This window comes from Limulus polyphemus, unplaced genomic scaffold, assembly GCF_000517525.1.
Source record: "Limulus polyphemus unplaced genomic scaffold, Limulus_polyphemus-2.1.2 Scaffold4343, whole genome shotgun sequence".
Lineage (NCBI taxonomy): Eukaryota > Metazoa > Arthropoda > Merostomata > Xiphosura > Limulidae > Limulus > Limulus polyphemus.
Genome location: NW_013669953.1, coordinates 27,942 through 40,195, shown reverse-complemented (window position 1 = coordinate 40,195; position 12,254 = coordinate 27,942). Strand labels below are relative to the sequence as shown.

At 38.1% G+C, this 12,254-nt stretch overlaps 1 protein-coding gene across 1 annotated transcript in view; it reads left to right on the top strand.

The window, feature by feature from the left end:
• LOC106470994 (puratrophin-1-like) overlaps nt 1–12,254 on the top strand; it is a 71,978-nt gene that overhangs the window by 45,502 nt on the left and 14,222 nt on the right. The window contains exons 11-12 of the mRNA XM_022399633.1: nt 9,225–9,425; nt 11,457–11,660. Coding sequence (XP_022255341.1) covers nt 9,225–9,425; nt 11,457–11,660 — 405 coding nt within the window. The remainder of the gene's footprint in view (nt 1–9,224; nt 9,426–11,456; nt 11,661–12,254) is intronic.

Below are 12,254 nucleotides of genomic sequence, written 5' to 3'. Positions count from 1 at the left end.
CTCTTTTTACCAACGAATAGTGGGATTGACCGTCACATTATAACGCCCCCACGGCTGAAAGGGCGAGCATGTTTGGTGGGACGGGGATTCGAACCCCCGACCCTCAGATTGCGAGTCGAGCGCCCCGTAACCACCTGGCCAGGATTCTAATGACAGTACAACTACCTTATATTGTGCAAAATAGTTAGTAAAAAGTGATTTACAGAAATGTAATTGTGACGTAGTGAACTTCAATTAAGTAAGAGGTAAATAGTTTTTTTTTCTTTAAAAACTTGCATTAATATTTACTTTATCCCAACTTATTCATCATCGATTTTTCGTCATAACACTTTCAATTTTACGTAGCATATTTTTCTCTGGTAATATTTCTCCTCAATTTACCGAGAAGTTAAATCTTCGAAAGCGCCCTCTTAATTAATAATGTTGGAGTGTTACCCAGCCTGTGATTGTGTTTGACATTCACGCGCACACGAATCCCCGGCCCAGCATGGCCAGGTGGTTAGGGCGTTCGATTCGCAATGTGCTCGCCCTTTCAGCCGTGGGAGCGTTATAATGTGACGGTCAATCCCACTATTCGTTGGTAAAATGGTAGCTCAAGAGTTGGCGGTGAGTGGTGATGACTAGCTGCCTTCCCTCTAGTCTTACACTGCTAAATTAGAAACGGCTAGTGCAGATAGCCCTCGTGTAGCTTTGCGCGAAATTCAAAAACAAACAAACATGTATCCCCCTCAGAAAAACGACCCCCCAAGAATATCCTGACGACACTCGACATAGGATTTTAACGGACCTGTATTGTAAAGTTGTTTATGCGTGGACAACGTCACGTATTTGATGGACTTTTTCAGACTCCTCAGGCGGGTTACTTGGCGTGTAGTATATTGTAAATGGATTTGTAACAGCCATTCGTCTCGCTTGACCTTGTCCAAATAATTATATCAGAACAAAGGTTCAAAACATTATTTCAACGAGTAGAATAATGTTTTAACCGGTAATAGATTTTTAGATACCAATGTCCAGCAGCGGTTAAAGTGGACGGTATGCATACCGGTAAGAAAAATGGTGGTGTGACATACTGGCAAAAAAATAAATTATGATTAAATAGATGTGAAAGTTGACTAATTTTTTGAGCGACAAATTGTACACCCAACCCTTTTCCTTGATGAAAACCCAACAGATCCGTTGAAAGTCTACAAGTAAAAGTGAACTTTAAAGTCTTACCTTAAAAGTTTTGAAAGTTGTTTTAAGGAGATTGAACTCCTCCCCTCTTTTTTTTCTCTTGAAAACACAATAAAAACAAATTTGCTAAAAATTAGCAAAATCTTGTAATACAGAAGTGAGGAGATGTGACAGTCAAGGCGAGAAACTTGGCAGAAATGGCAAAGCAGTTGCGTCACTCCTTGTTCAAAGCAGCCCATTTCACACTAGAGATGTGGTCAAGATTTATACTGTCTTAATTTAGTACATTTAACGCATTAAATATTATAATAATCTTAAATTTTGCTTCTATGGAAAACTATATTCTACATCAAGAAGTAAGAAAAAAATATTTTAATTATGAAATACTTCTCTAATTTAGGCTTAAACGCTCATTCTAACCCTAATATAAACTGGAAGTTAAATGGTGTAAATTAGATAGGAGCGTAAAACTGAAACAACAGCCATATGTTTATTATTCGCATTGTAACTGATTTCCTTTTGAACTAATAAGATAGTTTAACAAGTTTGGTCTGGATCGGTGAAATCGTTTAGGAGAAGATGCGTCCACAGACAGACGAAAAGTTTTCCATGATATTGGATACATACCGCACCGGTATGTCTTAATACGTGAAGAATGCAAGTATCTAGATTTTTATATATTCAACTCTGCCGAGCTAAGCGAGGGAGAGCTGGATAACTTATAAGTTACACTGTTATAAAGCACCCTCTTCCCACCCCTTCAATACAAGAAATATTCAAACAGTTTACCAGTTTTTATGAGAAAAATTCGAGCGGTTTTACCAGCGAGTAGATTGAAGATTCAATCAATTATATAATAGCTGAAATAAAATAATATTTTCTAATAATTAGGAAGTCGAGGAAAGACTCGGCGTCTTGGTATGTGGCGCGACGGTCGTTGTTTAGTTACGGATACTGTACTGAGAGAACGCGTGTGTGTTTAATTGTATGTATGCTCTCAAACATGCGCAACGAGAGAAACCTTATTGCAAAAATACTAAAATTTTGAAGAATTCTCAACAGATGAGAAGCAGACGTAGCATCACACTGCTGTATATCGTGGATGTCATTCTTGCTTTGGCCTTTCTTACTTGGCCCGGCATGGCCAGATGGTTAGGGCGTTCGATTCGCAATCTGAGGGTCGCGGGTTCGAATCCCCGTCCCACCAAACATGCTAGCCCTTTCAGCCGTGGGGGGCGTTATAATGTGACGGTCAATCCCACTATTCGTTGGTAAAAAGAGTTGGCGGGGTGGGTGGTGATGACTAGTGGCCTTCCCTCTAGTCTTACACTGCTAAATTAGGGACGGCTAGCGCAGATAGCCCTCGTGTAGCTTTGCTCGAAATTCAAAAAATACAAGCAAACAAACCTTTCTTCCTAGATGTAGCAGCGTGGGTTAACTTACAACCCCCCCCCCCTGGTTTGCTCAGCGGCAAGCTTGACAACGTATAACGCTAGGATTCTGATTGAGATACCTGTAGTGGCTGCAACGCTTAGAGCCCATTTTACAACTTTGCGATTGAACGATGCGGTAGAATCCTGAAGTTTTGGAAGCGGTGAGCTTGAGGGCTTTTTATAGCGCTAAAATTATGTGGTTTGATCCCTGTGGTGGGCGCAGCGCGTAGAGCCCGTTTTGTTGATATACTCTCGGACAATCTGAAAGGATCCCGAGGGTTTGGAAGCGGTAAGCTTGAGGTCTTATAGTGTTGAATATCGGGATTCGATCCCCGCGGTGGGCACAGTCCATTGTACTGATTTACGCTTAAACAATCTGATAGAAATCCGGAGGTTTGGGAAGGAGTAAACTCGAGGACTTACAGTGTTAAAATTCGAGATTCGATCCGTGTAGTGGGCTCAGTGCGTACAGCCTATCGCGCAGCTTTGAGAACGAAACAAGCCTGAGTGCTTGGGACGGGCACTCATGCGTGACGTATCATTTGTACACGCGTCTCCCTGTATAGCTTCTGTATTTAGGAACTCAAATTGGGAAGTAATGCTTAATATTAATGTTTAAGGCCTCACGTCCTTTTTAGCTCACCATTCGCTAATCTGAACTTAGATATAAGAATGATCTTATGGCATTGTGCCATGATTTATTATTGGGTATTATACAATGGACCTACTATTTGATAATACAGACTTATAATCTCTGCAGTTTGAAATATAATCAACACAGTTTCAGTCGGCAAGCCAAAGAAATGCAGTTAGCACTTTTTTTCTTTTTTTAATGGTGGTGTGTATATAACATTTGCGCGAAATTAAAAACAAACAAACTCTTTGACAACTTAAGATTGATAATGACGCTACACAAAAAGATTACCGATACTGAAGTGTGTTAAAACAAAAAAAAAAAAAAAAGAAAGTGACGTACTTTCGAATTGGACCATCGAATTGACCCCAAATCAAGTGGGACAAAGTTATTCTGTAACAGTCACCTAGTAACACAGACGTTCGCACAACAGCAGTAGAATGCACGAATTTGAACGTTTTTTTTTGTTGTTTTTGTTTTTAATTATTTTGTTGTTGTTGTTGTTGTTAGCAGTGGTCCAGATATTCACTTTATTATTAATAACAGAGATCCAGATTGGTCAGTTGTTAACTTACTCTTGCCGGTGCCCTGTGTAAGGAATGCTGATAAAGTTTTATAACCTTTATCGATGAATGGTGAAAATTGATTTATCGTAGTTTTTTGTTTTTTTTTTTGAAAGGTGCTTTAAAATGTTCCAAAACTTTGTTCAAACCGTTGAGAACAAAATCGTGAACTTACCAAGTTGTGTTTCTTCACTTGTAAAATGTATATATATATAAATGACCTCTGACACGGGTACATTCAAAACCTTCTCATATGCGTTAAGTGAACAATAAGTTGTTTTGGGAGAAAATTGGATGAGGCCTTGTGGTTAGTGTACCCGGATGGTGAACACGAGAATTCCTAATTCGCGTCCCGTTACTGCAACAGCACCTTTTGGCCGTAGTGATCAAATCTCACTTATCGATCAGTTGAGAGTAGCCCAGGAAGTTGACGATGGCTGCTGTTGAATAGCTGCCCTTCCTCTTATAAGTTCAAAATTAAGGGGGGGGGGCTACGCTCAGATAGCCCATCTTGTAGCAGTGCGCGAGAATATTGGTCAGAAAAATTTGAAAAACATTGGAAGTTTGAGGTGATTTCAATTGGTACACCTTTATCAACGGCTGTCGTATCTCGACAGTGTGTTAATAAGGTGGCCGTTTTTTTTTTTAAGTGGGTGTTAATAATTACTTGACAGGGTGTTATTTTACGCTTTAATCATTAGCCAGTTCCTTGTTTAACCTTTTCTAAGATTATTCGAAACCACTATGAAAAACATTTGGTTAAATATAACCAGGTGAAAGTGGATGACCTTGTTAACAAAGTTTGTCTTTTTCCTCCTGGTCTGTGGGATGGTTATCAGACTGCCAGAGGCTACTGAAACAGTTGGGAGTATCTGGGACTACGGAAAGCTTCCACCTATACGGCAGGTGGGTGGACTTGTATTAGATTCAACCAGCTAATTTCCTCTCAATTTTTTTTTTGGGGGGGGGGAAGCTATACGTGATTACAAATATTTGCGCCACGGGGTCTCCAACTGCGCCGGGTTAAAAGGATTGGCTCTTGTAACCCTCTCTCTCTACTTAGTTTATTAAGTGGGATATAGGGGGGTTGTAAGGCGCCAGCGTGACGTCTAGCACCAGCTGACGCCTCGTGTTGACGGCACACGTGCATTTACTGGGTTTAACACAGAACCGATATTCAGTCGACTATAAACCAGTGACCAAAGAGGAAAGGCTTAGTGACACTTCACAGTATACGGATATTACAAGTACTCGGGGAAAGCTTGATAGCAGGGTTTGTGGTAAGAAAAGTTCTGTATTGTAAGATTTGATTTAGTTTTACTCCATCATTAAGTGGTCTAAACTATAAGATTTAAGTTTTTTTTTATCAACACCAAAGATTAAACTCAATACTTCCATATTATACTGTGTAATTATAAATGATCAAATATTTCACGGACTTTAAATTTGAGGTTTAATAATGCAGAATTGAAAGTGTCGTATAATAATGGCTGAAAAATGTCTCAAAGTGGGTTCCTCGTCGCCGAATTTGAAAGTGTCGTAATTCTAATTTACGTGTTAGTACTTGTTTCTCGACGTTTAAAGTATTTAAGTAAAAATTACGACCGAAGGTTACTTGTAAACATTCACAAGTAATTCTTCCAAACGAAAAAACGATCGTTAACTTTCTTCTATCCTAACTAATTTTTAATTTTTGTTTGCTGTCAGTGTAATCACAGAAGACGTGTGTCTCGTCAATGAATGAATAGTTGTCTGGGCTGTGATCTATATATGGTGACACAGTTCCTTGCAAGACGGGAAAACCAAGAAACACTATATTTATGCAAGCTTAAGACATTTCACTAATTCACAACGGCTCCAACAGTATGGTGTGTATTGCATAAGGAAACACGTTCGTGTTTCCTATTTTAAACTTTTTTTTTTTTAATATTAAGATAGTGATAAATAAGTACTTTGTGGAATATTAGGTAGATGGTAGGATTAATATTTGGGGGGGGGGGCATGTAGCGGGGCTACAGTTTGTGTTTGCCGTTTAGTGTAATGTAACCACCAAGTTAAGTGTAATGGATGGTTAGTTTAATGTAACCACCAAGCTACGTGTATCGTTACTACTAATTTTAATGTAATGTATGGTTAGTTTAATGTAACCACCAAGCTACGTGTATCGTAACTACCAATTTTCATGTAATGGATGGTTAGTTTAATGTAACCACCAAGCTACGTGTATCGTAACTACCAATTTTAATGTAATGGGTGGTTAGTTTAATGTAACCACCAAGCTACGTGTATCGTAACTACCAATTTTAATGTAATGGGTGGTTAGTTTAATGTAACCACCAAGCTACGTGTATCGTTACTACTAATTTTAATGTAATGGGTGGTTAGTTTATTGTAACCACCAAGCTACGTGTATCGTAACTACCAATTTTAATGTAATGTATGGTTAGTTTAGTGTAACCACCAAGCTACGTGTATCGTAACTACCAATTTTCATGTAATGGATGGTTAGTTTAATGTAACCACCAAGCTACGTGTATCGTAACTACCAATTTTCCTGTAACCACCAAGTTACGTGCAACTTTACATGCATGTACAGATCTGCTTATCTCCTCCACGTAATTATTCCCGGCGTATGTACCATGATGTATTTTTGAATTGCGACGTGTAGTTTGGTACACGTACCTTACACGTGGACGAGATAAAGTCGAACATAAGCCTTAATGTCATGTCAGAAGTACCTCAAGAATCTGGTTAACATCAGTTGCTAGTCCCAACCCCACGGATCAGAAACTCGATTTGCCTATATGCTTTGAAAGTGCTGCCCAACTCAGTCCCCTCGTTTATATACGTACTAGCCGCCACCCGCAAAACATGTGCAGTAATTTTCATGCCCTTCGCTTAAATTTTCCTTATTCTATCATTTTCACGCACGCCATTTAAGCTACGCTTTCTTGCAGGCATTTATGTGTTAGATTGATAAATCCTCGTCTGTTTGAAAAAAAAAAAATATATATATATATATATATATATATATATACACACACACACACTTATACACAAACAAGCTCGTGCAAACGTAACTTTATTTAATAAAACTACACGTAAACTAAACAATATAGTAATGGTATTTATAATAGTGTATAGAGTATGAAACAATTAAGCTCGTTCAGTTTATCACACGGTTTTACGAGTTGAAACAAAGAATAAAAGCTCATAGTAAAGTGAAAAGTAGCTAAAAGGTGTTTATAACAGTCTATAAAACGATCCAAAGCTAAATTATTGTAAAGTAAAGTAATTGTAAAGTTTTAATGAAGGCAAACTTAGCTAATCATGCAGAAACGTCTGAAAGCATGTTCCCAAACTGATAATTATATGGTTTTAACGAACTGTGCATGCCTATTTTAGACATAAATAAGGCGAGAAAGCATATAGAAATTATAATTAGTGTAATGTTAATTTTTTTTAGGAGATTACACGAGGGTTCAGGGTTATTTGTGTGAAATACTTTACAAATAAAAATATTAAAGTTGAAATCGAAGCCAGTCGTCACGTGATACAACGACTTTGTGTCATCGTGTACCATACTCATTGCATTGAAAAGTTTGACTAAACACTATATATATACATACACACACACAAGTTCGGGACAGACAAACGCAAGCGTATTATTTATTTAGATACTTGTGTGAAATATAGTTGACCCGAGTTTGTCCGTTATGTGTTTATATGTAACATATGGACAGGTGCGTGTGTTTTTCAGCCAACACGTGCTGCTTTAAGGCTATCATTAATATTTCTGTGACGATTGAAAAAGTTTGCGAATTCATGAAAAAAAAAAACTGTTTGTGGAAGTTTTCTAGAGCGAGCAGTATTATGAAATATAGACAGTTCTGTCAGTTGGTAAAATTATCGAGTAGAACATTAATGTAGACAATAAAAGCATCTCTCATTCGACGAAGTATTTATTCTACTAACAAGCTTAAAAGCTTTTCAAGGTCTTCCTGCGATCTGATAAGGCTTAACATGCACGTTCAATTAGTACGAGTACAGCTTCAACTCAAACAGTTCCATTGTTTCAGAACGGATTTATATTGTGAAATTTTGAAGTTTTTTTTTTTTTTCGAGAAATAATAATAATTCAATTTAGGGAAAAACAAATTTAGGAACTTATATTTGTAATGCAGTGATACCACTGAGCCACCAAGGGATTCGTTATAGCGAGAGTTAGAAGTATTCAGTGAATTCTCCAAATCACAAATATGTTTAAAAAAAAAATTGAGTCAACTGATACATCAAGATCAGTTCGGACGTTGAAAATCGTACGATCTCCAGACATCCAGGGTTGTATTGCCTGCATATTTCATGTATGACTCGCGATATATTTGTTTTCTCTTTGGCCGAGTATCAAAGTGAAGATTTTTCTGTGAACGTAAATAAAATCACGATCTAGATCTCCAGAATATAACTTCATTAGCTCAACATTTCACTGTTTCAGCTTCGTCAGGAGCTGTCGATATCCTACAAATTTACGTTTGTAAAAAAAAAAAATGTCTCATAATAAACTCCAGTTTACGTTAAACAAAGTTGAGAATAATAAAGTGAAAACATTGTTTCAAACTCCATGAAGTGTTTTCTAACACCTTGTTTAGCTCGGGTTTTGGCCCGGCATGGCCAGATGGTTAGGGCGTTCGACTCGCAATCTGAGGGTCGCGGGTTCGAATCCCCGTCCCACCAAACATGCTCGCCCTGAAGTGTTTTCTAACACCTTGTTTAGCTCGGGTTTTGGCCCGGCATGGGCAGATGGTTAGGGCGTTCGACTCGCAATCTGAGGGTCGCGGGTTCGAATCCCCGTCCCACCAAACATGCTCGCCCCTTTCAGCCGTGGGGGCGTTATAAGGCGACGGTCAATCCCATTATTCGTTGGTAGAAGAGAAGCCCAAGTGTTGGCTGTGGGTGGTGATGACTAGCTGTCTTCCCTCTAGTCTAAATTAGGGACGGCTAGCGCAGATAGACCTCGTGTAGCTTTGCGAGAAAGTAAAATAAACAAACTTCTCCTCATCCACACAACTATAATAACTGTGATGAGGTAGAAGATGAAAACACAGGGTGCTAAAAATGCGAGTTACATTTCTAAGTTAGCCAAACTCTTCTTATCATCTTGTCATCCGTTGACATCTGAACGTTCGAAATTAAACCTATGGTTACACTTGCTTCCAGAATATCAACTTGTGTTTCTTGAACAAAATTGACGTTTTTCTGAGAAATTGGTATTCTCTAGGCTTAAGTAAAATATATAAATAATCAGATACAGCCTAATGTTAAAGTAGTTTTGTGGAAAGTTCGTTTCAGTCCTAAGTGTGTTATCGAGTATACTCGACGTCTTTCTAATGTGATTAATAATGTATTTTTTTTATATAGCGTCAAATTGAAAAGGGTAACGACTTAATGGAAGAAGCTTCCACGTTGGAATCGCCATCAGCGGCCCCTATTGGTGGAAACCGTGAGATACAAGCTCTGACGTCTTCTCTGACGGAACATCTTCACGAATTTACGGACCGTCTTGAAGACACGCGAGAAAGGCTGGAGGACAGTGCCAAATGTTTCGGTCTTCTAGATAGGGTAATTAATTTGTTGACGTTTATCTCACTTTTATTCTACTTTAGTCTTAAACTGTTTTTCACGATAACTAGAAATCACGAATAATATAATTTAATAAAACTATGAATTAAGAAGTCTGGAATTTTATAGGTCAGATAAATGAAAGATTTCATTATTACTCTTTCTCGTTCAATATATCTGACAAACTATTGAGTGTGATGTAACGACAGTTTATAAACATTGGACAATAACAAGTTCAGTTTTCAAGTATTTATGGCTAAGCTACTTAGGCTATCTGTCGCCGCCCTTAATTTTGAACTACTGGCCAGAGGAAAAGCAGCACCCTACTACCCATCATACAGGCTAAGGAACTGACCGTCACTTTTATAACGCACCCAAAGCTTAAAATGCGGATAATATTTTATGGTGTCTCACGTATTCCGATCCAGGTCGCCATCTCCAAAATCCAGAGCTCTGGATTTTTGGTTTGAATTTCGCGCAAAGCTACACGAGGGCTATCTGCGTTAGCCATCCCTGATTTAGAAGTGAAAGACTAGAGGAAAGGCAACTAGTCATGACCACCCACCGCCAACTCTTGGGCTACTCTTTTACCAACGAATAGTGGGATTGACTGTCACATTATAACGTCCCCTCGGCTTAAAGGGCGAGCATGTTTAGTAGAACGGGGATTCGAACCCGCAACCCTCAGACTGCGAATCAAGCGCCCTAACCACCTAGCCACGCCGGGCTGTTCAGAGCTCTATCACAGGGCTAACCAGAGCCCGTCAATATTCAACAATGAACTACTGTAAACATTTGGTGAGTTTTAAACCTTTGTAGTAAAATTAACATACATTCATAGGGGTATCATCGTTAACATGTAGATCATAAACGATAAGGAACATAAAAACTATGGGGGAAAATGTTTTACGGATAAGCAAAAAAAATTTATCAATAATATTAAAACTGTAAAAGTAAAATCCTCTAAAGTTCATATTCAGTTGTCAGTCAGCGCACTCTGCGTTTTCAGATAGCCCCCTGTGTAAATGTTTCTTATATGTGTTCTCAATGAGGTAGGGTTAGTGGTACTGTTGCGTCAGCGAGGTCACGTGACTAGTATCACGCCACTTCTCTCGAACCTTCGTGAATTATCGGGAGACTACTAGATATGTGTTAGAGTAATTGAACTGCAGTCAGAGAGTATTGTTGAAGTTGAGCGCGTTCGTTGTTATAGAGCGACTGTTGAAAATAAGTGTATCGGTAAAGTTATATTCAGAAAGAATAAACCAGTTTTATTAAGAAAGGACTTGTGTCGCTAAAGTTCATGGGAACGAAGTTACAGAAAATCAACTAACGAACGGAGACGTAACAGTACGTTACTGCGAAAGCATATTTCTTTAAAATTCAGAAATTGTTTGAAAAGTTATTTAACTATCATAATATGACAGAATCAGACATTTCATCTTTTACTTTATTTACCTGTGGAATGACAACAGAAATTAAGTCACGAGATTTTGTGCTGTTGGTAACATCAACATTACAAGAAAAGATTCACCTATGATCGAAGTGTAAAACCGACAGTAAGTTCAAGCGTTTCAAAAATAAACTACGTGAACTTTTTACTTCACCAACGTGTTCTAATTGTGTCTTTTGATACGTAGGATCCGAACTGCCAAAATTCAGTACAGTATTTTATGTTTTAATGCATTGATTACTAATACTAATAGCCTTATTAAAGGCTTTTACTAATCTTATTACAACTAACCTTCTCACTTATTGTGTTGTCACTGCTTACATTTTTAAAACTTTTTCCTTCTTTTTTTAGGCCTACGAATGGGCAGTTGGGACCATGAAATTCGTGTCTAGTCTTAAGACTGACAAAACAACAAATCCGAACTGCCAAAATTCAGTACAGTATTTTATGTTTTAATGCATTGATTACTAATACTAATAGCCTTATTAAAGGCTTTTACCAATCTTATTACAACTAACCTTCTCACTTATTGTGTTGTCACTGCTTACATTTTTAAAACTTTTTTCTTCTTTTTTTAGGCCTACGAATGGGCAGTTGGGACCATGAAGTTCGTGTCTAGTCTTAAGACTGACAAAACAACAAATCCTAAAGAACTTATACATTTAACCAAAACTCTTCAAGATTATGTAGACAATAACCCGCCAATCAGAGAGGAGACATTCCAAGAGATGATAGACTTGGCTACAAGACTGGAAAATGAAAACTTGCTTGATCAGTGTAAGGTAAGTGTGGAAACAACTTGCACTGTTGACTTTAATGACTAACATTTAGAAAAATTAAATCTGATTGAAACTGTACTGATGCACTGTAAATTGTAATCAGATATTGTTAATTCTTACATAGTCTAGAGCAATGCTGAAAAAACTGACCGAATCTGGCTATAGCCAACCCTGACATGGGTCATATAGAGCAGTAATAAACTCTGAGTATAGCTAACCCTGTCATGGGTCATATACAGCAGTAATAAACTCTGAGTATAGCTAACCCTGTCATGGGTCATATACAGCAATAGCAAATTATACCTGGCTGTAACTAACCCTGATATGGGTCATATACAGCAGTAACAAATTATACCTGACTATAGCTAACCCTGACATGGGTCATGTACAGGAGTAAGAAACTATACCTGATTATAGCTAACCCTAACATGGGTCATATACAGCAGTAAAAACTATACCTGACTATAGCTAACCCTGTCATGGGTCATGTACAGCAGTAAGAAACTATACCTGACTATAGCTAACCCTGACATGGGTCATGTACAGCAGTAAGAAACTATACCTGACTATAGCTAACCCTGACATGGGTCATATACA